Raw genomic sequence first — 23673 nt, forward strand, 5'->3', positions numbered from 1 at the left:
GAAGATAAATAAACATAAATGTATAACAATAACGTACAATCAAATAGGTGAAAAATAAAGAAATTAATTCTAGTCCTTCCAATTATGCCGACACTGCGTGAGCGCAGCATAACATCCTCAAAGATCCTCCGGATTTTCTGTTTGAGTGATTCAACTGTTGAATAAACGATCTTCGTTCTTCCTCCTCTCTGCGCAACACTCGCGGGAACTGCAGTAACGCGCCAAAATAAGAAAACAGCCCGTGTCAGTGACAGTGACAGAGAAACGTAGGAGACAAATAACTTAAAAACCTGTTTCAAATGCGGCTATGTTCACTAACTTATAAAAAACTGAGCGGGTATTTAATTTATCTGGCCTCGTTGTAGCCTTTAGCTCGCGATAAAAGATGGTTCTGCAAAACAGTGGACGGTACAGAGCGGACCGAGGGCAGAGTGGAGGAGATCAGGAAAACCAGTAAGTTCACCTTATTTTTTCACACTTGCTTTCATTTACTCTAGAGTCTAGACATATACATAATAGAGCAGATAACGCCTTTTAAGCAGGTTAGTGGATGACAGAGAGAAACCATGTGTGTTTGAACCAGGGACGATGGATCCGCGATGTCGGCTCTCAAGCGGCTGGAACGCAGCCAGTTCACCGACGAGATGGACACCCGCTTCGGCTTCGACAGGATGAAGGAGCCGGGGGAGAAAACGGGCTGGCTGATGAACATGCACCCTGTAGGTCCACACAGTGTAACGTCAGGCCTTTTGGAAGTGCTAGTGGAGGAGAAGTGACACTAACTATGATACTGTTTTTTTTAATATTTGTAGACAGAGATCCTGGATGAAGACAAGAGGATGATCAGTGCTGTGGACTTTTATTTCATTCAGGAGGATGGAAATAGGTTTAAGGTGTGTTGGAGAAAAAAAAGCCCAGGGCTGTGAGACAGTGAGGAAGTTTATTCAAACTGGTTACCAGCTTTACAAGCTGGGTGCAGTTATTATAATTATGAAAAATGTGCAACAAACCTCTCGCCTTTTCCACTGTGCTAACATATTCCTCCTAATATTTAATCTGTCTGCAGGTGGCTCTCCCCTTCAAGCCATATTTTTACATAGCCACTAAAAAGGTTAGTTACCGCCTGTCATTTTGTTCTCATGCCATGTAAACATATTCTCAAACTCCTTCCCTGAAGACAACTGTATTTCCAGAACTGTGAGAGAGAAGTCATCTCATACCTGTCTAAGAAGTTCCAAGGAAAGGTGGCGAAGCTTGAAATTCTCCCAAAAGAGGATCTAGACCTGGTGAGAGTTTTGTTTATAGTATCCTTTTGTTTAATGGAAAATAATAATTAGTTGCAGGGTTAATTTGCGCTACAGAATAGGAAAGTATTGACCATGCTAACGTGTTGTCTTGCTCTCCCCAGCCAAACCATTTAGTCGGACTGAAGAGAAGCTACATCAAGCTGTTGTTCAACACCGTGGACGACCTTGTCAAAGTAAAGCGTGAGATCGCCCCAGCAGTACGCAAAAACAGAGAGAGGGAGCAGTCCAATGATGCCTACACTTCAATGTTATCAAGGTATCACCAAACCACCAATCGCATTACCTTTTTTTATCATCTTTACTCAGTTATTTCCACTTTTATATTGATCTGTGGATACCTGTGTTGGTTTTTCAGCGCCTTATCGGGTGGCAACGTGACCTCTGCAGATGAAGATGGGATGTCAAAGAGTATTTCAGACCAGTTAGACAACATAGTGGACATGAGAGAGTATGACGTGCCCTATCATGTGCGAGTGTCGATCGACCTGAAGATCCATGTGGTAAAGACAGATTTCTGTTACTCCTGTGTTTCAGAAATCCTCTAAGATGCATGTGCTGGCTGTTCTTATCTTTATTGTCTTTATGTGTCAGGCTCACTGGTACAATGTTCGATACAGAGGCAGCGCTTACCCACCAGAGATCGTACGGAGAGATGATCTTGTGGAGCGACCAGTATGAGGATTTTGTTCTTTAGCTGTCATTTAGTCAGAATTATCTTGAAGGCTTCACCTGTGACAGTTTCCATAAAACATTGTTTCATGTTCCTTTAGGACCCTGTTGTTTTGGCTTTTGACATTGAGACCACCAAACTTCCACTGAAATTCCCAGACGCAGAGACAGACCAGATTATGATGATCTCCTACATGATAGACGGACAGGTGAGTTTTATTTACTTTAAAAGTTCATGTTATTTATTTTCAGTTGATACTATTACTTACGTTTCCTACCTTTCTTTTTAAAGGGGTTTCTAATCACAAACAGAGAGATCGTCTCAGAGAACATTGAGGACTTTGAGTTCACTCCCAAACCTGAGTACGAGGGGCCTTTCACTGTCTTCAATGAGGATGATGAGGTGTGTAGCTGCATAATAGTAAATATACTACAGTGTAAATAAATATTAAAGCACTTGAAAATGATTTCATTCCTATAAATGTGATGCTCCATTTTTGCATCAGTGCAATAACATGTGTTAACGTGACTTTGGCTGCAGGCGGCCCTCATTCAGAGGTGGTTTGACCACGTTCAAGAAACCAAGCCAAACATCTTTGTGACGTACAATGGAGACTTCTTTGATTGGTGAGCTGTTGTCTTGCTGTTTCTATCAAACGATCACATGTATTACTCATATTCTACAATGTTTACCTTTCACCTCTCCTGCTTTGTTTCCTCAAGGCCTTTTGTTGAGACTCGGGCTGCCCTTCATGGTCTGAGCATGCACAGGGAGATTGGTTTCCAGAAGGATAGCCAGGGCGAGTACAAGTCCAGCCAGGCCATCCACATGGACTGTTTAAGGTCTGCACATCTCAGACACTGTTACGATGACATCATTATGGTGTATGTGAACATACACCTTAGGGCTAATTTTAGGTTTATTAATTTCAATCATCTTTCAACCTGTTTCTCCTGTGGCAGGTGGGTAAAAAGAGACAGCTACCTGCCAGTGGGAAGTCATAATCTGAAGGCAGCAGCGAAAGCTAAATTGGGCTACGACCCAGTGGAGCTGGACCCAGAGGAGATGTGCCGTATGGCAACAGAGGAGCCACAGGTACAGAAATACACTTCAGTTTTTACAGCTCTGGAAGTAAGGAGGCAAATTGTTTTGAATTGCGGCTGCAATTTCATTGACTTTTTTCTTTTTCTACCTTTCTGTCAGACTTTAGCAACCTACTCTGTGTCAGATGCTGTGGCCACGTATTACCTGTACATGAAATATGTTCATCCCTTCATCTTCGCTCTGTGTACCATCATCCCAATGGAGCCTGATGAGGTTTGTCTATTGTGTTTGTTGTAATGGAGGCTGAAAAATAACTTGCATTTTGATAGTTACTCATCTATAGGTCCATCTGTTACCAGGTGCTGCGTAAAGGTTCGGGGACTCTGTGTGAGGCCTTGCTCATGGTGCAGGCCTTCCACGCCAACATCGTCTTCCCCAACAAGCAGGAGCAGGTCTTCAACAAACTGACAGATGACGGCCACGTCATGGACTCTGAGACCTATGTGGGCGGCCACGTGGAGGCGCTGGAATCTGGAGTGTTTCGCAGTGACATCCCCTGCCGTTTCAAAATGGTACAGTCAGTCACAGTTGTACGTCATGGTTACTCCTTACTTTCATACTTCTATGATGTTTTTAATGTGACGGTTCCATCTGATCTGTTGACAGAACCCAGCTGCATTCGACTTCCTGCTGCAAAGAGTAGAGAGGACGATGCGTCACGCCATTGAGGAAGAGGAGAAAATCCCCTTGGAGCAAGTCACAAACTTTAATGAGGTTTGATTTGTCATTGTTTCCTTTGGTGAAGTCGTGCCTTTCAAAAGTCGTGCCAACTGTTCTCAGCATTCTCAGCTTGAAGATATAAAACATGCCTGGTGTTTTCTCAGGTCTGCAATGAGATAAAGAAGAAGCTGACTTCCCTGAAGGAGGTTCCAAACAGGATCGAATGCCCCCTCATCTACCATCTGGACGTCGGGGCGATGTACCCCAACATCATTCTTACCAACCGCCTGCAGGTAAAAAGAAAACAAAAGACATGAAAGTGAGCAAAAGTTATAGTAAAGCATTAAACTCAATGCCTTATTTTCTGTTTTTTTTTTAAAGCCATCTGCAATGGTTGATGAAGCCACTTGTGCTGCCTGTGACTTTAACAAGCCTGGAGCCACCTGCCAGAGGAGAATGGCCTGGCAATGGAGAGGGGAAATCAGTGAGTTAATATGTTTATTGTGTGTTGCTGTGGGTATGGATGCATCCAAGCAGACACAAAACTGTAATGCTGACCAAATAGCTGTGAGTTTTTATTTTCTGTAAATGTGAACAAAATTTTAAAAACATCTTTCACTTTAATCACACTTGTTCAATTTGTGAAAGTTGTTACTTAAGACAGTAGCACCTCATAACCTCTTCGGATTAGTATTTTTATCGAAGAAATAAAATGTCAACATAATGTCATATTAAAGGCTTATCTAGCTTTATAACACGTAATGAAGTGATCTGTTGTCTCTATCTGCAGTGCCCGCCAGTCGCAGTGAGTTTCACCGTATCCAGCAACAACTCGAGTCTGAGAAGTTCCCACCGCTGTTCCCAAACGGACCGCCTCGGGCCTTCCACAACCTCAACAGAGAGGAGCAGGCCAAACATGAGAAGAAACGTTTGGCAGGTACTTAATTTTTTTCCAGCCTTTATAAAGGTTTTCAGTAATTCCGCTGAGCCAGCCTGGTTCCTTTGGTTTCCGTTATGATTATAAGTGGTCAAATTTACTGGGAACCAAAAGTTGACTTATGTATTCCTTGTCTCAGACTACTGTAAGAAAGCCTATAAGAAGACACACGTAACCAGGCTGGAGGAACGAGTCACCACCATCTGTCAGAGAGAAAACTCCTTCTATGTCGACACTGTGAGAGCTTTCAGAGATCGGCGATACGAATTCAAAGGACTCCACAAGGTACATTTTGGTATCATTAGCAATGACAATAATAATCATCCCCACACAATTTGCAGTTCACACACAGAAGTTCAAACACATTTCACTTGAAATTGTCTCGTCTTGCCTGTTAAATGCAGTTATTTTCATGCTCCTTTGGTTAAGGTGTGGAAGAAGAAGCTGTCCTCAGCTCAGGACAGCGGAGACGCCGCTGAGGCGAAGCGCTGCAAGAACATGGAGATCCTGTACGAGTCTCTTCAGCTGGCTCACAAGTGTATTCTCAACTCTTTCTATGGCTACGTCATGAGGAAAGGGTAAGAGTCAATTACTGTGCAGTTTTCCTCAGGAGATTTTTTTTTTTAGTGGTTTTATAAAATGATACGATATCATCTTATACTGTGGACCTGATGTTGTCGGTTCGGTCTTTGTGTTTCCATCAGGGCGCGCTGGTACTCCATGGAGATGGCTGGCATTGTGTGCTACACTGGAGCCAACATCATCACTCAGGCCAGAGAGCTTATCGAACAAATAGGGTGAGTGATTTGATAATTTGATAATTATTTTCTCAGTCAGAGTGAGGGCAGCGAGAGTGCAGGGTCAGCACAAAAGGAACAGAAAGGGATCCACTGATTTGTTCAACCACGTTTTATGAGCAGATTCCTGTCAATATGTAGGAATGAATCTAGCTCCGACAGCATGGTTTTTATTTCTTATTCTGAATTGTTGCCTCTTGAAATGCACTAAAGTTGCCATGGAGAAGAAATCAAGGAAATTCCTAACACGTAATCTAAAAAATGCATTTTTCACCTCTGCTTCTCTGCGATTCAGGAGGCCTCTTGAGTTGGACACTGATGGTATCTGGTGTGTCCTCCCCAACACCTTTCCTGAGAACTTTGTGGTGAAGACGAGTCATGAGAAGAAGCCCAAGGTGACCATCTCCTACCCAGGGGCCATGCTGAACATCATGGTGAAGGAGGGATTCACCAACGACCAGTACCACGAGCTCGTCGACCCCGCGTCCCTCACTTACACCACCAGGTCAGAGAACAGCATCTTCTTCGAGGTGGACGGCCCGTATCTGGCGATGATCCTCCCTGCCTCTAAAGAGGAAGGGAAGAAGCTGAAGAAAAGGTATGACAATAGTGGAAATGTAACATATAAGTCCTGTGGCCAGTGGATGATTTGTTTAGAAATTTAGGGAATCAGCTTCCTGGTTAGGAACATAGTAAATTATTAAAAAATAAAACTCTCTTTGTTTTAGGTACGCTGTGTTTAATGAAGATGGATCTCTTGCTGAGCTGAAGGGTTTTGAAGTGAAGAGAAGAGGAGAGCTCCAGCTCATTAAGATTTTCCAGTCATCAGTGTTTGAGGCTTTCCTCAAAGGTACCACTCTGGATGAGGTCTACGCCTCTGTGGCCAAAGTGGCCGACTACTGGCTGGACGTTCTATACAGCAAGGTAAAGATCTGTGAACGGAGGTTATGAAACAGCATTCTAGTATTGCAAGATATTTACATCATGCTTTCAGATGTGTTTTGAGTAACTTGGATTAACCAGCCGACCTATCAGATTTGTTAAAATGCAGTATTGTTTGCGGAGAAAGCTCAGTCAAAATGTTGATTCCTGTTCTTGTCATCTTCACAAAGAAAAAAAAAAAAAAAAAAGCTTTATTTCACTGGTTTTCCAGGCTGCCAACATGCCAGATGCGGAGCTGTTTGACCTGATTTCAGAGAATCGGTCAATGTCCAGAAAGCTGGAGGACTACGGAGAGCAGAAGTCCACTTCTATCAGCACAGCGAAGAGACTTGCTGAGTTTCTGGGAGACCAGATGGTGAAAGATGCTGGTCTGAGCTGTCGCTACGTCATCTCCCGAAAACCAGAGGGTTCACCCGTCACAGAAAGGTGGGGCAACAGCTCTGAAAACACTTAAACTTAAACTTAAACTTAAACGTAAACATTTAATTATCCTATAATTATTATGGGAGTCCACGTTCAGCCTTGTGTATCAAAGACAGCAGTGTGTGCAGGTTCAAGGTGAGACAGATCAGAGGTGTGTGTGGCTGGTGTGGTCTCCATGTGGGACACATGTCAGCAGGTCGCTCCATAAACAAAAGCAAACATAACACAGCATGCTGAGCATAGATTTTGTGGTGTTAGCTGGACCAAATAAAGTGAATTGTTTTCCCAATGTTAAATGTTTGTTGAGAAGAAGCACTTTATAATATTACCAGAAGTAAAAGCCTTTAGTGTGACACTGATTGATTTGTGTTTCTCTCCATCAGAGCCATTCCCCTGGCCATCTTCCAGGCAGAGCCCAGTGTCAAGAAGCATTTCCTTCGTAAGTGGTTGAAGATGCCCAGCCTGCATGACTTGGACATCCGCTCTGTGAGTTTTGTTTTTTTGTTTTTTTTAGAAACAAATGCACTCAGATTCAAGCCTTTGGTTTCCTGTGTGAATTTGCTCGTGTGCTCCATCTGACATTACAGTTTGTGTTGTGGGCCTTTCCAGATACTTGACTGGAGTTATTACATAGAGAGGTTGGGTAGTGCCATCCAGAAAATCATCACCATCCCTGCAGCTCTGCAACAGGTACAAAAAAAAAAAGTGCATTTAGTGTGTCTCAGTATTTCCAAAATTTATTTGAAGTTGAATTTTAGTTGGTTCATTTCATCATTAGGTGAAGAACCCAGTACCCAGAGTGAGGCATCCCGACTGGCTTCACAAGAAACTCCTGGAGAAAAATGACATTTACAAGCAAAAGAAAATTAGTGAGCTGTTCACCAGTGAGGGAAAGAGACAGGTAAGTTCACCTCACAGCAAAATATCCTGTCAAGCTGTCAGCACAGAAAGTTTCCTCTGCTCCCGTCTGTGGATTTATTGTGTAGTTTAGAGATTTCTTTGAACCTATTCTGTGATATACGCTGACTTTCCTCTGGTGGAAGGTCAGGCTCTTTAACTCACTCTGACACCCCATTATACACTTCGCTAAATGACCTCTTCTCTCTCAGGTTGCCCATCAGCCTCTTCAAGCAGGCCAAGCCGCAGACATAGAGGACTTTGGGATGCCAGCCAAACCTCTGCAGCCGGCCATCCTCATAAGCACCAAGCGGAAGCGGACTTCTCAGGGAGAGGACAGCCAGGTGGAGTCTCAGGATGTGGAGCTCACACAGTCCTGGAGAGAGATCCTGGGACCGCCCCCACCTATGGGAAAGACACGGGTAGGAAAACAGCAAGAACCACAGAGTCTTGACTGTTTGTCACGGTGTACTGGTTCCTACTCAGCCCTCGTTGGTTCCACCATTCCCCGAGAAATATTACATTTACACTGGATCTTATTTTAACCACTGTGTCTGCATACAGGAGGAGCGTCTTGTGTGGCTGCGCTACCATAAGAAAAAGTGGGAGCTGCAGCTGAGGCAGAGGAAGGAGAGAAAGAAGAGGAGGAGGCTGCTGGATGGTGAAGCTCAGCCCGTAGGTGGAGGAGTGATCAGAGGTGGCCCCACCACCGGCCTGGGAAGCTTCCTTCGCAGAACAGCGCGTAGCATCCTGGACATGCCATGGCAAATTGTGCAGGTGGAGTATTATTGTTTCCACCTTCTACTCCTTTAAGAAATAATTGACATGATACATAGAAAATTTTTGAATATTAGACACTGAATTCTAGTCTTATCTGATGTGATATCCTGCTACCTTCCTCACAGATTGCAGAGACTAGTCACCCCGGTCTGTACAAGTTGTGGGCTGTGATTGGGAATGACCTCCACTGCATGAAGCTCAACATCCCCCGTCTCTTCTACGTCAATCAGAAAGTGCCAAAACAAGAGGAGGGAGCCACATACAAAAAGGCACGCAAAAAGAAAATGCGGTGACTGTAGATTGTAAAGTTTGAAAGCATGTGCTGTCATAATAAATGAACCTTGTAAATTTTAACATTAAATCATTTGGCTTCAGGTGAACCGCATGCTGCCTCGCTCCAACATTGTGTACTACCTTTATGAGTACTGTGTACCAGAAGACATGTACCAGGAGCACATCAATGAGATCAACGCAGACCTCTCTGCACCAGACATTGAAGGAGTCTATGAAACACAGGTATCATATATTTATACACCTCCAGTATAACGTATAATGTGTGTGTGAAGTGGGTTTATCTTATAGTGCATAAATGATGCAGTTTTACTGTGATTGTCACTCTTTCAGGTCCCCTTGCTGTTTCGTGCTCTGGTGCAGCTTGGATGTGTGTGTATGGTCAATAAATATGTTGTGAGGGATCTGGCCGGCAGGGAGGCTGACACTTTCGACCTGGAGCATTTGGAGATGAGGTCTCTGGCCCAGTTCAGCTACTTGGAGCCCGGTAAGCGCTGTCTCACACACTGGTCATCTGGAATTGATGTCAAAATGGATCCGAATGGGATTATAGTTTAGTTTAGTTTTTCTTTTTTTTTTTTTTTTTTTTTTTTTTTACCAATTTCTTTACCTCTAACCTATAGACATATTTTTATATTATTTGTCATGGTCAGATTTTTTATTTTCAGCTAAATGTTATTCTGAGTGCTTTAATGGGATGCCACAGCTTAATGCCAGCCCATCTAGAGGTGTTTTTTAGCTTCTCAAATGAAACATCTGTGATTGGACACCCTCATGTGGAAACACACGTATTTATAGAGACCTAAATAAATGTTGGACTATTTGATTAAGTTTTCCAGTGGAACAGCGCAGTGTTACATAGTAGGATTTTGTGATTCCCTGGGCAGGACTATGGATTTTTGTTCTATGTTACAAGTTTTATATAATTGTTATGTTATTGTTACGTTTGCTTTCTCCTCAGGGAGTGTTCGCCACATGTATTTGTATCATCACCGCCAGGGCCACAAGGCTCTGTTTGGCCTGTTCATCCCCTCTCAGCGTAAAGCCAGCATCTTTGTCCTGGACACAGTAAGAATAACACGACTCTTTATTTCTTCCACTGCCTTTGTGTTCTCATTTCACAACACACATCTTACTGTACTGTTGTTATTTCACTCTCCCTCTCAACACCGTTATCAAAATACTTTCCTCCCCAATTTATAGAGAATAACACTTCATTAAATTATCTTCTTTTTTTTTTTTTCTTAGGTTCGAAGCAACCAGATGCCCAACCTGAGTAACCTTTACACAGCTGAACGCACTGCCCTCCTAGAGAAGACTACAGAGGAGCTTCTGCCTCCAGAGAAACACAACTTTGAGGTCCGAGCTGAAAACGACGTGAAGGCTATCTACCGTGCACTGCAGCGCATACTGCTGAACTACAAGGTAAAATACTCTGTTCCTATTTAATACTTTTCTTGTCCTGTAATACATTACATACAGGGACATTACTAATTATTTTCATCTGACTAAACTGGCGAGCGTCTGCTGTGTCTGCCGCTGTTTACAGGAGGAGCGTCGTGGGCCCACCCTCATCGCTGTGCAGTCAAACTGGGAGTTGCGACGATTGTCGGCAGGGATGCCGGTGCTTTCGGAGTTCCCGGTCGTTCCAGTACATGTGGCTGATGAGATCAGCTATAACGTGCTGGATTGGCAACGCCACGGTGCCCGGCGCATGATCCGCCACTACCTCAACCTGGACAGCTGCCTGTCGCAGGCTTTTGACATGGCCAGGTACAAACTACATACTCTCTGTGAATCCTTTCTTATTTTTTATTTTAATGACCTGTTTTAGTCAGAGGTTTGTCTAACATGCTCTATTTGTAGCTGCAGCTGTGTTTTCAGTCACTAGTTAGTTTATTGACAGCATTTTGTTGCATGAAATGTGAGCTTTTCATACTCACATAATGTCTCTCACCTTCAGGTATTACCACTTACCTGTTGGGAACTTGCCTCAGGATGTGTCCATCTTTGGTTCGGACTTGTTCCTGGCAAGACATCTACGGAAACACAACCACCTGCTGTGGCTTTCACCCACGGCCAGACCCGACCTCGGAGGAAAAGAAGCTGATGACAGCCGCCTGGTCATGGAAAGTGATGACAGGAGCTCTGTGGAGATAAACGCTCAAGGATGCTATTCCACAGGTACATAGACACCAGGAACTCGCACCGGAAAAAGCAAAAGATCATAGAGCAAGTCGTTTTTGAATTGTCTTTCTCTACGTTTATGGATTATCCTCCTTCCTTCAGTGTGTGTGGAGATGGACCTGCAGAGCCTGGCGGTGAACACCATCCTCCAGTCACAGCATGTCAATGACATGGAGGGCGGAGCCAGTCTGGGCGTCAGTTTTGATGTGATCCAGCAGGCCTCGTTGGAAGACATGATGTCAGGAAACCAGGGAGCGACCGCTCTCGCTAGCTACGATGAGACGGCTCTCTGCTCCAACACCTTCAGGTGTGTGAACATCTGATGTACACTACCATTCAAAAGTTTGGGGTCACCCAGACAATTTTGTGTTTTCCATGAAAACTCACACTTTTATTTATCAAATGAGTTGCAAAATGAATAGAAAATATAGTCAGGACATTGACAAGGTGAGAAATAATGATTTTTATTTGAAATAATAATTTTCTCCTTCAAACTTTGCTTTCGTCAAAGAATGCTCAATTTGCAGAAATTACAGCATTGCAGACCTTTGGCATTCTAGCTGTTAATTTGTTGAGGTGATCTGTAGAAGTTTCACCCCACGCTTCCAGAAGCCCCTCCCACAAGTCGGATTGGCTTGATGGGCACTTCTTGTGTACCATACGGTCCCACAACAGCTCAATGGGGTTGAGATCTGGTGACTGCGCTGGTCACTCCATTACAGATAGAATACCAGCGGCCTGCTTCTTCCCTAAATAGTTTTGCATAATTTGGAGGTGTGCTTTGGGTCATTGTCCTGTTGTAGGAGGAAATTGGCTCCAATCAAGCGCTGTCCACAGGGTATGGCATGGCGTTGCAAAATGGAGTGATAGCCTTCCTTATTCAAAATCCCTTTTACCTTGTACAAATCTCCCACTTTACCAGCACCAAAGCAACCCCAGACCATCACATTACCTCCACCATGCTTGACAGATGGCGTCAGGCACTCTTCCAGCATCTTTTCAGTTGTTCTGCGTCTCACAAATGTTCTTCTGTGTGATCCAAACGCTTCAAACTTCGATTCGTCTGTCCATAACACTTTTTTCCAATCTTCCTCTGTCCAATGTTTGTGTTCTTTTGCCCATATTAATCTTTCCCTTTTATTGGCCGGTCTCAGATATGGCTTTTTCTTTGCCACTCTGCCCTGAAGGCCAGCATCCCGGAGTCGCCTCTTCACTGTAGACGTTGACACTGGCGTTTTGTGGGTACTATTTAATGAAGCTGCCAGTTGAGGACCTGTGAGGCGTCTATTTCTCAAACTACAGACTCTAATGTACTTGTCTTCTTGATCAGCTGTGCAGCGGGGCCTCCCACTTCTCTTTCTACTCTGGTTAGAGTTTGTGCTGTTCTCTGAAGGGAGTAGTACACAGCGTTGTAGGAAATCTTCAGTTTCTTGGCAATTTCTCGCATGGAATATCCTTCATTTCTAAGAACAAGAATAGACTGTCGAGTTTCACATGAAAGTTCTCTTTTTCTGGCCATTTTGAGAGTTTAATCGAACCCACAAATGTGATGCTCCAGATTCTCAACTAGCTCAAATGAAGGTCAATTTTATAGCTCCTCTAACCAGCAAAACTGTTTTCAGCTGTGCTAACATAATTGCACAAGGGTTTTCAAGGGTTTTCTAATCATCCATTAGCCTTCTAACGCAATTAGCAAACACAATGTACCATTAGAACACTGGAGTGATGGTTGCTGGAAATGGGCCTCTATACACCTATGTAGATATTGCATTAAAAACCAGACGTTTGCAGCTAGAATAGTCATTTACCACATTAACAATGTATAGAGTGTATTTCTGATTAGTTTAATGTTATCATCATTGAAAAAACAGTGCTTTTCTTTCAAAAATAAGGACATTTCTAAGTGACCCCAAACTTTTGAACGGTAGTGTACATGGCTATTTTAACCCTACACTTACACAGTATGACCTAAATTGGCGGTGGGTTTTTAATTATGTTCCTCATTGTTTGCTCATCTTACTGTTTCCTCTGTGGTGTATGAGCAGGATCTTGAAGAGCATGGTGGTTGGATGGGTCAGGGAGATCACTCAGTACCACAATGTGTATGCAGACAACCAGGTGATGCACTTCTACCGCTGGCTGCGCTCCCCGAGCTCTCTGCTCTATGACCCCGCACTGCACCGCACCCTGCACAACATGATGAAGAAGGTGTTTCTACAGTGAGTTCAACATCATTCTCCACACTACAGCAGCCATCTGTCATTTACTTAGTCACGTATTTAGTCTTTGTTTTTGAAACAAAGGTTAAATCTCTCTGGTTTATTTTTTTTTTGTACAATAATCTCAAGGTAGCTCTGTTCCCATCATTTGGTGACATGCTCAAGCTTTTTTGGAAATCAGCTGTGTCCCTGCACTCAACAAAGCGCTTGAATGAAATTAATTGTTGCAATTAAATATAGTAATGAACACAATTGGACATTTTTGGTCCATCTTTTGTGTTCAGTGTATTATTAATGTTTGCTCTCATCTTTGTTTCTTGCACTGATTTATCCAGATCTTCTGTTAAATGCATAACTTCTACAGTGTCCTGTCCCTCCATTAATCGTTCCCTCACTTTGCTGTCAGGTTGGTTGCAGAGTTCAAACGTCTTGGCTCAACTGTGGTGTATGGAAACTTCAACAGGATCATCCTGTGTACGAAAAAACGGAGGATAGATAATGCCATCGGCTACGTAGAATACATCACCAACAGGTCAGACATTTACCCTCTGCACTCATGTCTCTGCAAGACCTTGCATTGTAAAGGGATATTATCACTAAATCTCTCTCTTTATTCATTCCCCAAGCTCTAATTTATTATTTGACATAAATCTTTGCATATGTAGATACACTGATTTAAAAATTGTTAAATGCAGAAGTACCTGCATTCAATTTTTAAAGAACTATGTATTAACAGACTGCTCAGTAAGGAAACAGCTGAGCCAATAAAAAAGGGGTTGTTTCTGTCTTCAGTACTAATCATCCATTTGACCAGTTTGATGTTTGCCAGAGATGGTGTTGAAGTTCCTCTTGAGAAAACTTAAAAGAGGTGCACTGCCCATTATACTCACAGGAGAAAAACTAAATAGTTAAGTTAGGCCAATGTATAAAAGAATAAAACCAATACTGTAATACAGAAGTGAAATATCTCTGGGTTTGGCAGTATTGTTGTGGCTACCTCCAAATGCTTTTCTGGTCTTCGAACAAACAACAATACATTTAACAGTTCAGTTGTTGGTTTCCGCTTGAAAGCAAAGTAGCCATTACCTACATATTACATTCTTAATATTAAGATCCCAAAAAAAAAATCTTTTCAGTCTCTCTTTCATATTCTAAGTTGATCCAATACCTGACAAATCTCCTCCCTAACTCTTCTTCTTCAAGCATCCACTCCAGAGAAATCTTCCACTCTTTGTCCTTGTCCTTCTCCCGATGCTGGGAGTTCCTGCTGTGGATGGACCCCGCCAACTACGGTGGTGTGAAGGGCAAACTGCCCTCCAGCCTCTTGTATGGAGAGGTACCTCACACTGAAACTTCTGCCTTACTGTTTATTTGCTTTAATTAAAGTTTATCAAGCTGAATACTGAGAACCCCCCCATATGGACATTTTTAGGAAGGAACCAAAAAGAAGAAAAACAGACAAGGTGACGGCGATGAGGACGGCAGCGAAGATGAAGATGAGGATGAGGCCGATGTTGAGGAAGAGGATGGTGATGGAGAGACGAATGAGGTGGAGGAGCTGATTGAGAGCAACTGGAACATCATGCAGTATCTACCCCAAACTGCCTCCTGTCAGAAATACTTCCTCATGATTGTCTCAGGTAAAAAATAATCTACACAAAACAGCTTATGTGCTTTTAATTGGCTTTTCTCTCTACCAACTCTTACACACACATCTCCTCCACCCCAGCCTACATTGCAGCAGTCTACCACAGCATGAAAGAGGAGCTGAGACGTAACGCTCCTGGAGCAACACCAGTCAAGAGACGTGGAGGCAGCCAGGCTTCCCAGCAGGCAGTGGGGGACTTGAGTGCTCTTCCTGGTAAGATGCTGTTTGGGAATCCGCTTCAGTTACTAAAGACTTAACTTGTGTCTCTCAGGAACGTCACATTACTCACATTAGAGTCACTACAGACTAGTGTCTGTTACACTTGAATCATTAATGGGGAGTTTTTAATCATATTTAGATAGATTTCCTCTCAGGTGTGTTTTTTTTCTTTAACTCTCTGGCACAGGAATGATCTCCTTCTCCCAGGAATATGTGTCAAGTGAGCTGACACAGAACTTTTTCACCATCACTCAAAAAATCCAGAAGAAGGTGACGGGCACCAGGAGTGTGACCCAGCCCTCAGAGATGTTCCCCGTCCTGCCTGGATCCCACCTGCCACTCAACAACCCAGCACTTGAGTTTATTAAATATGTTTGCCAGGTATACACCTAAATGCCACATGACTGGTAGAACACGTCAGGGGCTGGTGTTGTATTTAGTCATGATTTTTCCCTTTGTCACACTTTGCCACACTGATTTTGCAGGATTTGCAACTGATGCAGATTTCTCACTGTCTTTTCCCCCCTCAGGTCCTTTCACTGGATGCCAACATAGTGAACCAGGTGAACAAGCTGAAGAGAGACCTCCTGCGTCTTGTGGACGTTGGAGAGTTTTCGGAGGACGCCCAGTTCCGTGACCCCTGTAACTCCTACATCCTACCAGAAGTCATCTGCCACCAGTGCAATTTCTGTCGTGACCTCGACCTCTGCAAGGACCCATCTGTGGCACAGGTAAGAGCTGAGCAAAAGAAGAGTAGCATCTGATGATAACAAGACTAATATCCCTCCTGTTTGAAGCTGCTTTATTAAATTGTATTTCAATTCCAGAAGAAATCTAAATGATATAAACTGTGTTTTCCTCTCCTCAGGATGGGTCTGTCTTGCCTCAGTGGTTCTGCTCCAACTGTCAGGCCCAGTACGAGACTGAGTCTGTTGAGATGGCTCTGGTAGAAGCCCTGCAGAAGAAACTGATGAGCTACACGCTGCAGGACCTGGTGAGTAAAAAATTCAGATTTTCATACTCGACAGATAAAACTACGTAGTCCTAGTGGTTAATACATATAGCGTAAACTGTAATGTCCCCAGTTCGATTTCAGCAGAGGAGCTTTGTTGTATGTCACCACCCTCTCTGTCTCTCTCTCTCTCTCTCCATGTTTCCCGTCTGTATCTCTCTCTTTATAAAGCAAAATGCCAAAAATAATCTTTAAAAAAAAAAAAAGTCTCAAACAGCAATATAACTCCTCTGTTGCAATGGGTAAGACCGTGATTTCATTGGTGTCATCAGTGTCACAACATTAACAGCAGAACATCGTGATGAAAATGTGCATAAGTTTCACACACTTTCTTCTTGTGTGATTTTAGGTGTGTACCAAATGTAAAGGGGTCAAGGAAGCAAACATGCCCCTCTACTGTGGATGTGCAGGAGACTTTGACCTCACTTTCTCAGCCAAGGTTTCTACTCTTAAATACATTACATCGTTCAGTGTAGTGATGAAAGTGTATGATCGTCCCCATTCGACACTGTTCTTACAGCTGTTTTGTTTTGCTTCTTTCTTCTATTTAAAGCGCTTCTCTGAGCAGATCACCGTTTTTCGGAGCATAGCGTCCCACTACAACATGAGCTTCCTGGAGGAGACCATTGACTGGCTGCTGGCAATGAGCCCACAGATCAGCCAGAGCGCTCACTAATGTGACATCTAATGCAGAGGTCTGACACTCCCTCAGCTGCATCTGTGGCAACTGTTAATTCTGTTCAATCTGGAAAACACTCAGCACTGAAGCCTTCCCAGCTGATGCAATTGATGATGTCTGTTTCAGTGCTGTTTGATGTGCTGTGTGCGGCAGGTTGGAAGAGAAATGTCTGAATTGTAAATATGTTTGAATTCCTTATTATGTCAAATTAAGAATGTGTATTGATTTCAGCTTTTTACTGTCAATAAATGGTTTTTAAGTGTTTTAACTGTGAGCCTGTTTGTTATTGCTGCTCAGTTATTTGACTCAGGGCTGTAGTTTGGACTGCAGCCCTGCCACAATGGAAAGAGCATAAACATCCTGATTGCCACTTACTCTGGGGACCCTCATTAATCGGCAGTCACTAACCATCTGAGCTTCCTCCTCACGTAGCTGCTAATGTGTCTGCGGCTTGTGCACAGCTTGTGACCTGAACTGCCACCACTTTACCCCCACCTTCTCTGGCAACTTGCAGTGAAGTGCATGAGACATGTCAGATGCTGCTTTATTGCAACTCGCATAATAGCTAACTGTCAAATTTTACTTTGTTGTGGCAAATGAGAAGATGATTTTGTTTCTCTTGCTGTTATTGATTTTTCTTTGAGGAATTGTGCAAATCTGAACCCTCAAGTTCATCTGGTGAGAGTGCGTTCCTTCACCAGATTTCATAGTGATGACATGAAAAGATGAGGTGTTTCTGAGGTGGGTGGTTAGTGATTACTGCGAGCAAGCCAGCATCACTATAATCTTAAATCATGCACCTCCATCTCTTTAACCTCATTGCCCCACAGATGACTCACTTTGCCTGCTGAGACAAAGTGAGTCAAGTAATCACATTTCAGACTCTGAACTGAGGCACAATTAGATTGGCTGCTTGGAGCTTCCCATTGACACATGCTGTACATGTCAGTTGACGAATGAAGGTCTATTAGAAGGACAGTGACTAAATCCTTTACATTTTCACTTGTTACCTTCTCAATGCATCGTGAACTAAAGACTATGAGCTTAGTAGTGGAATAGATTAACATAACCACTATCCTTTTAAGATATAATACACTAAGACTTTTCAGCTCTTTGTCATGTCATAAGCGTAATTCCCAAACTGACATGTGGCTGTCCATTGTGCTCCTCCATCCATCATGGCAGATATCAATCCATTAGAATTGAGTCTTAAGTATTTTTTTCTCCACTGACATTTGTATTGCTCTCAGGCATTCAGATGGATTCACACTTCCCCCACAATCTTGTTAGAGAAACCATCTTATGGGAAATGTCAGTGTTATTTGATTACTGCTCATTGCTCCCCTCCTCGTGGCTTCCTCTTGTGTCTTCTCGTTATGCTGTCAGGTTGAAAAACGAAGGAACAGAATCAGAGTTGCACAATCTACTCTATTCTTTAGTGAGATGATGTTATAATAACACCCATGTCTGGAACACAAGTTAGTAGATGACTTTTTATTGTTGAATTAAATGCAATACATGGGCAAAATTTGTATTGTTTGTAAATCTGTTTCTCATGACAAATATTTTTCTGCTATGAAATACTGTTTGGTTTGTTTTCATACTGAGGAAAAAAAACACATCTTCTAAGTGGAGTCGCTGTGGTCTGAGAAACAGGTAGAGGTCCATCAAGGTTTGAGACGATAAATGTCCACTGCACAGGCAGGAGGCCAGCTGATCGTGTCACTGTGGTGCTCTATCAGTATATTCCCATTGACACCAGCAAAGCAGTCAGTGGTAGTCCATCACTGAGCTGCTGCAGACACCTGAGAAACCACTCAGAGTTGTTGTCTTTGCCACAGTCAACTGACTTTAGGAGAGTCCATACACACACACACACACACACACACTTGGCCGGTGAGGACTGTGACGACATCACAGTGGTACACCGTCTGACAGGTCTGAATGGTTTGAGCCATAGCTGCTGATGTAGCTGAGCTCTGTGGGGATGGGCACCGTGGGCTCCTTGATAACCTGCAAAGAACAAATATCCTGCATTTAGAGAGGACGTTGTTCACCAAAGAAGTTCAAACTTTGCCCTGAACATGTTTACACCATAGCTCATTAAAACTTTATCTATAATGCTGCAGAAACAATGACCAGTGTTGTGCTTTGTGGCACAGAGCAGCATATTGATTTCTATGGAGGCGGTTTCAGACATAATGCAGCAAAATACCTTGTATATTTAAAATGAATGTCCCCTCTCCTGTGTTACTCCTGATCTGGTTCTGGCAAATAAAGAGCTAACGGTGATGAGACAAAACTAACAAACAAATTAAGTAAAACTACACAAATTATTCAGAAACTTTTTGAGATTGTCATAAGTGAGCAAGTGAATTAAAAACTCAATAGCTACTTTGGTAAGATGATTTACCATTTTTTGGCACAAAATACGTACTGGAACGGAAATAATGAAATAATGAATGAAGCGTAGTAGAAATTGTGATGTAATTGTTAGTTTTGTTCTAAATTATCATTGTCATCACCAGTTAGATTTTCCCCTTACTTATTCCATGATAAGTACTAACAATTTCACGTACCATGTTGTAACCAGATTATGTACTTAGATCTGTAAGTATTCTTAAAAACAGATTGTTGAGAATGTTTGAAAGTCATCTTATCTATTCTTTGTGAGATATAAAACCTTTAATGATCAGTATCTCAAAGCTGCCGTGAACACAGATGATACCATGTGTTAAGACTGAATACACAATGCCTCTTGCTCACTTCATCAAACTTTCTCTCACTGTAGACTTCATTCTTGTCAATAAACGTCAGCATGATCCAGTCACAGATAATGGTACACTAGAGGGGGTGGAATGAAAAGAAGAAACAGTTTGTGGCGCAAAGAGCATTAGCTGTCACATCAAAGTGTCAAGATTAGAAAGGAGTGTAGTAATTTCTCACAATCCCAACTGAAGTCATCGCAGTCACTGTGCTGATGATGGTTGGGATGGGACTGAATTTACCAGCCTGCAAAGAAATGACATGCAAATGTTATAATGACAGTCACCAAAGTAAGCATAAAGTAAACTGTAGTGATGCTTTGATGCACTTGCATGTCCGTGAACAATGACATCCAGACGGATGCCATAGGCCTTGATAAGTGTCCGAGACTCTACCCCATCCTTGCTGTAATATTTGGCAAATCTGGACAGTTACACAGAAATAACAGGGGTAAAGATTGACCACGAGCCAAAGTAAAGACCACAGTTTAAAATACTGAATGAAAAAGTCAGTGTTTGGTGATGTAGCTCACCTGTAGTAATATCCAGAGTTGGCCTCATCCTTTCGGAGATCAAGACGTCGGAAGGAATATGTAGGTTTACAATTTGAAGGATCCAGGTCCAGGTTACACTTCCAGTTAATGAAAACCCCAATCACTCCTCCCTGAGCAAAAACAGCAGAGATAATCCACATAGGAAGCAATGCTGCACTGTCACAAAGTAGGTCCTTTTTGAACACATCTGTGTGCCAACTTTAAAACATCATGGAAACAGTATGTGCTTTGCAAAATAAGATAAAAAGACTTGTTTCAACAATGTACACATTTTTAAAATCAGACATCTTCATTAATCAAACCATTTTGTGATGCAGAACTCATACTCACAGTCCTGCAGAGCTCACTGAAATTCTCCCTGGCTTGATCTGCGATGTAGCCCAGGCGGAAGTTTGGACAGTAGGGCTCTTTCTCCTCGTCGTAATGACACTTACTGAGGTATTTCTGCATGTCACGCTTATTTGAGGCATCTTTGATATTTCCCCTGCCAAAGATAGGAAGAAAAGTTCTTCTGAATTTCTGCTGAAAAGGCAAAAAGCACTGGCTCCAGTGTGTGTGTGTGTGTGTGTGTGTGTGTGTGTGTGTGTGTGTGTGTGTGTGTGTGTGTGTGTGTGTGGAGGTACTTTACCTCAGCACTTTAAACTTTGGGAAGTGGATAGAGTTCCTGATGAACACTGTGAAGTTGACGGCCTCCACTAATGCTGGTTCACTGTTGAGGACATCAAATAATCACAGTGATAATCTGCCACCATCAGTTTGTTTCATTGTGTTGCTAAGCAACCACAGCTGGCAGAGTTCCACAGCAGTTTAACTGATATTCTTACAGCCACCATTTTGTCAGATCAGTGACCAAGCGAATATTAACAGACATCTTTTGTCCACTCATCCGTGGGTCTAACTGTTGTTTGTGGCAGTGGCTCTCATCCTCTTTGGCTTGCGACCCCTTAAAACTAAGCTGTGTCTGTTTGTGACCCCTCGTCACAGGTTGCATACAATGGCCAATTCAACCAACCTTTCCTTCTCAAATTGTCTTTTTTTAAAGACTTTGTAAGGGCCTGAATGTAAAAACAGCCAATCATTCAATCAATCATCATCAATCAAGAAGCAAATACTAGAGAAAACTTTGAAAAAATAAATATAATTTTGTGAAGCAGGAATTTGATTTTCAGATTTTTTTTTCTGTTAATCATTTGAGATGGGCCTTTGATCAGATTTAATGTGTGACCCTTTTGCCGGGTCCTGGGAACCACTGGTTTATGATGTATCATCTTTTTTCTGATTTGTAATCACTATCACTGACACAAGGGTTTTCTTATTTTGTTTGTGCATGAAGGTATTTGGGGACTTTTCCTGGTCTTCCAGGTCCATTGAGACCTTGTATGGACTATTGGATGATCCAAATAAACCTGAGTTTAACCAATCAACCGGGTGGTGATTAAGTGTCACCTGCCTTACCGTACTACTGCGTACTCCTCAACAGGACACCAAGTTTGGATCTCACAAGTTTTGAAGGTGTGGTTATAGTATTGAACACATTTGCCCGTCCTTCTGCCTGTAAGAAAGTGTTAAAACAGAGACAAACTCAGGCAAATTCAAGCCAACCAGGCATGAAGAAAGATTTCCTGAGAAATAAAAACCTTACCATGGCCATCAAAGTCAACCTGCCCCTGGACACAGTCAGAATCTGTTGTACAGTTCGCATTGGCAACATTGAAATACTAAAGTGAAATAAGACAGATGTTCAGTCATAGGAAAAGAAAAGGTGTCTGAGTTACTGATACACTTATTCAATCGTATTTTACTGCATACTAGGCTTTAGTTGACCTCTCACCTCAGCGCAGGTCCCTTGCCTCTGATCATACGTGACTTCTCGTCTCAATATTGTACTAATCACATCACCACCCTATGTAGAGAAAATGTCAACAAAAATACTCAGTGGCGTTTACTCCAGCATGAAGAGATACTGAAATGATGCTGACAGAGTATATTTGGTGAGAAGTTTCTTGATCATTCTGCAACATTTATTCTCAATTCACCTCTGAGGGTCGAGCGTACTCCACAGTGTCCAGGATATCATCTCCATGAACTGCTGTGCCCTTCATGAGAGTGTAAACGGAGCTCTCTGGACGGGTTTCACTCTCTTGATATGCTTTCTCATTTATAAAGACATACCTTCAGGATGATAGAACAGACAGAAGCAATATCAGATTTTGTGTTATGACGTCAATTTTTATTGGAGGTATCACGTTACCCTGGATCTGTTCAGCCCTCTTCGCTGAAGCCAAGAAGAAAAAGGAAAGATGACGCACACTTTAATCATATAACCACAGACATCTAATCTAAGAAATAATTTAAGATCTGTAACAACAAGATGAATAATAAAATCTTCACAAATTCTTAATATACTGAAATTGCTCTCCTCAGATCAAACATGTCTGATGATAGAGACTCAACCACACTTGTTGTCATCGTTATGTTTCCATCAATTTTGCTGTTTATTTTTCTTCAGGTAATTGCAAATGGGAAGTATTTCCTCCCCACAAAGCTGCAATTTATGGGTTTGAGAATTTAAAGTCACAGTGCATTTTTCCTAATATGATCTTTTTACACACAAAAGCATATTGTTGGCATATTAAGATTTTAAACTTTACAGTTATTCCTAAAAGAAGCAATGAAATTAACATACATCTGTTCATATGTAGAAAAATAAATAGATTGAAATTACCAAAGCCTTTGAATTTCATAGGTTGTCCCTTTTAACACATAAAGTGGACATGCAATTACACAAACATGAAGCTTACCAGATGAAATAGGTGATCACAAGAAACTGAACGCCTCTGTAAATGACTCCAAGAGTTCTGTTTTTAACCACCATCACCTTTGGTGTCTCATAGTCCCAGAAACCAAGAAAATAATCCTTCATAAAATCACGTAGTCCCATGATGAATTTATGAAATGTTTCACACATATTTTCAGATGCCCCTGTGAAGTCTAGTTTCTATATGTTTCTGTCTCTCTGTATCTAGCCTTTTTTTATGTCTCTCACTACTTCTTTTTCTCACTCTCTGGTCCTGCTCAGCTCCAGTCTGCATCTCTCTCAAGCATCCCTGGCACCAGTGAGGGTGGAGGAGAAGAGAAGGGGGTGGGGTTCAGATGTGGTTAATTCATGCATTTTCTTTTATGTCACTTTACTCTGATGACAACAGCTTTGTAATGTTTCTCGTTGATCACACTTAATATCTAAATCAGGTGCTTATAGTTCTGCACAGGAATTCATTTTGTGGGCATTTTAAAACCTTTGCCTATGAATAGGTTGAAAATATTTTTATCATATTACTATAATCTTCTTGTTTTAAAATTCCACTAAAATTCAAAACTTATTTTGGAGTCATTTCTGCAGAATAACTAAATGTAAGGTAGAGCATTGTGTCGATACATATGCCATGTCAAATTTAAAGAGATTTAGCAAAACGGGTGTGAGTTTGCATTAATATATAGCAATGGTTTAAAGAACAGTGACCGTGGCTTTGTGTTTATTGGCTTTATTTTGAGCAGGCGGACACACGGCCTGCCTCTGGGTCC

The 23673-nt window shown here is 42.2% G+C and overlaps 2 protein-coding genes across 2 annotated transcripts; one reads left to right on the forward strand and one right to left on the reverse strand.

Annotated features, from left to right (window-relative positions):
- Positions 1-236: 236 nt before the first annotated feature.
- pole (polymerase (DNA directed), epsilon) lies at positions 237-17040 on the forward strand. Its single transcript, XM_023413632.2, has 48 exons — positions 237-453; positions 584-719; positions 813-893; positions 1067-1111; positions 1194-1286; positions 1409-1563; positions 1663-1807; positions 1899-1979; positions 2078-2185; positions 2269-2379; positions 2518-2603; positions 2700-2819; positions 2940-3072; positions 3181-3294; positions 3381-3593; positions 3688-3795; positions 3906-4034; positions 4123-4225; positions 4532-4678; positions 4818-4963; positions 5108-5256; positions 5383-5475; positions 5771-6073; positions 6204-6399; positions 6629-6843; positions 7224-7326; positions 7450-7530; positions 7619-7741; positions 7950-8159; positions 8302-8514; positions 8643-8786; positions 8893-9033; positions 9142-9295; positions 9770-9876; positions 10057-10233; positions 10358-10581; positions 10772-10992; positions 11098-11302; positions 13041-13214; positions 13621-13746; positions 14418-14550; positions 14647-14854; positions 14944-15075; positions 15269-15462; positions 15612-15812; positions 15950-16075; positions 16443-16532; positions 16647-17040. Exons 1-48 carry the CDS (start codon positions 386-388, stop codon positions 16767-16769), a joined length of 6888 nt encoding a protein of 2295 aa, XP_023269400.1. The 5' UTR covers positions 237-385; the 3' UTR covers positions 16770-17040.
- A 1211-nt stretch (positions 17041-18251) lies between these two features.
- On the reverse strand, positions 18252-23196 carry p2rx2 (purinergic receptor P2X, ligand-gated ion channel, 2). The gene is made up of 12 exons (XM_023413640.2): positions 22893-23196; positions 22128-22263; positions 21923-21994; positions 21734-21809; positions 21547-21643; positions 20720-20800; positions 20422-20575; positions 20071-20201; positions 19871-19961; positions 19719-19784; positions 19539-19616; positions 18252-18785 (listed from the first exon to the last, which is right to left on the reverse strand). Exons 1-12 carry the CDS (start codon positions 23057-23059, stop codon positions 18687-18689), a joined length of 1248 nt encoding a protein of 415 aa, XP_023269408.1. The 5' UTR covers positions 23060-23196; the 3' UTR covers positions 18252-18686.
- Between the last annotated feature and the right edge of the window lie 477 nt (positions 23197-23673).

Source organism: Seriola lalandi, unplaced genomic scaffold, assembly GCF_002814215.2.
Source record: "Seriola lalandi dorsalis isolate HSWRI2012SDOR001 ecotype SW California unplaced genomic scaffold, Sedor1 jcf7180002054517, whole genome shotgun sequence".
NCBI lineage: Eukaryota > Metazoa > Chordata > Actinopteri > Carangiformes > Carangidae > Seriola > Seriola lalandi.

Bases quoted from the DNA above. Each gene is read 5' to 3' on its own strand.
- pole (XM_023413632.2), top strand. From the start codon at position 386: ATGGTTCTGCAAAACAGTGGACGGTACAGAGCGGACCGAGGGCAGAGT. The intron at 4,226-4,531 runs GTGAGTTAATAT...CTCTATCTGCAG, and splicing joins GCAATGGAGAGGGGAAATCA to TGCCCGCCAGTCGCAGTGAG. The intron at 10,993-11,097 runs GTACATAGACAC...TCCTTCCTTCAG, and splicing joins TCAAGGATGCTATTCCACAG to TGTGTGTGGAGATGGACCTG.
- p2rx2 (XM_023413640.2), bottom strand. From the start codon at position 23,059: ATGTGTGAAACATTTCATAAATTCATCATGGGACTACGTGATTTTATG. The intron at 21,995-22,127 runs GTGAATTGAGAA...TTCTCTACATAG, and splicing joins AGTACGCTCGACCCTCAGAG to GGTGGTGATGTGATTAGTAC. The intron at 21,644-21,733 runs GTAAGGTTTTTA...ACTTTCTTACAG, and splicing joins GGTTGACTTTGATGGCCATG to GCAGAAGGACGGGCAAATGT.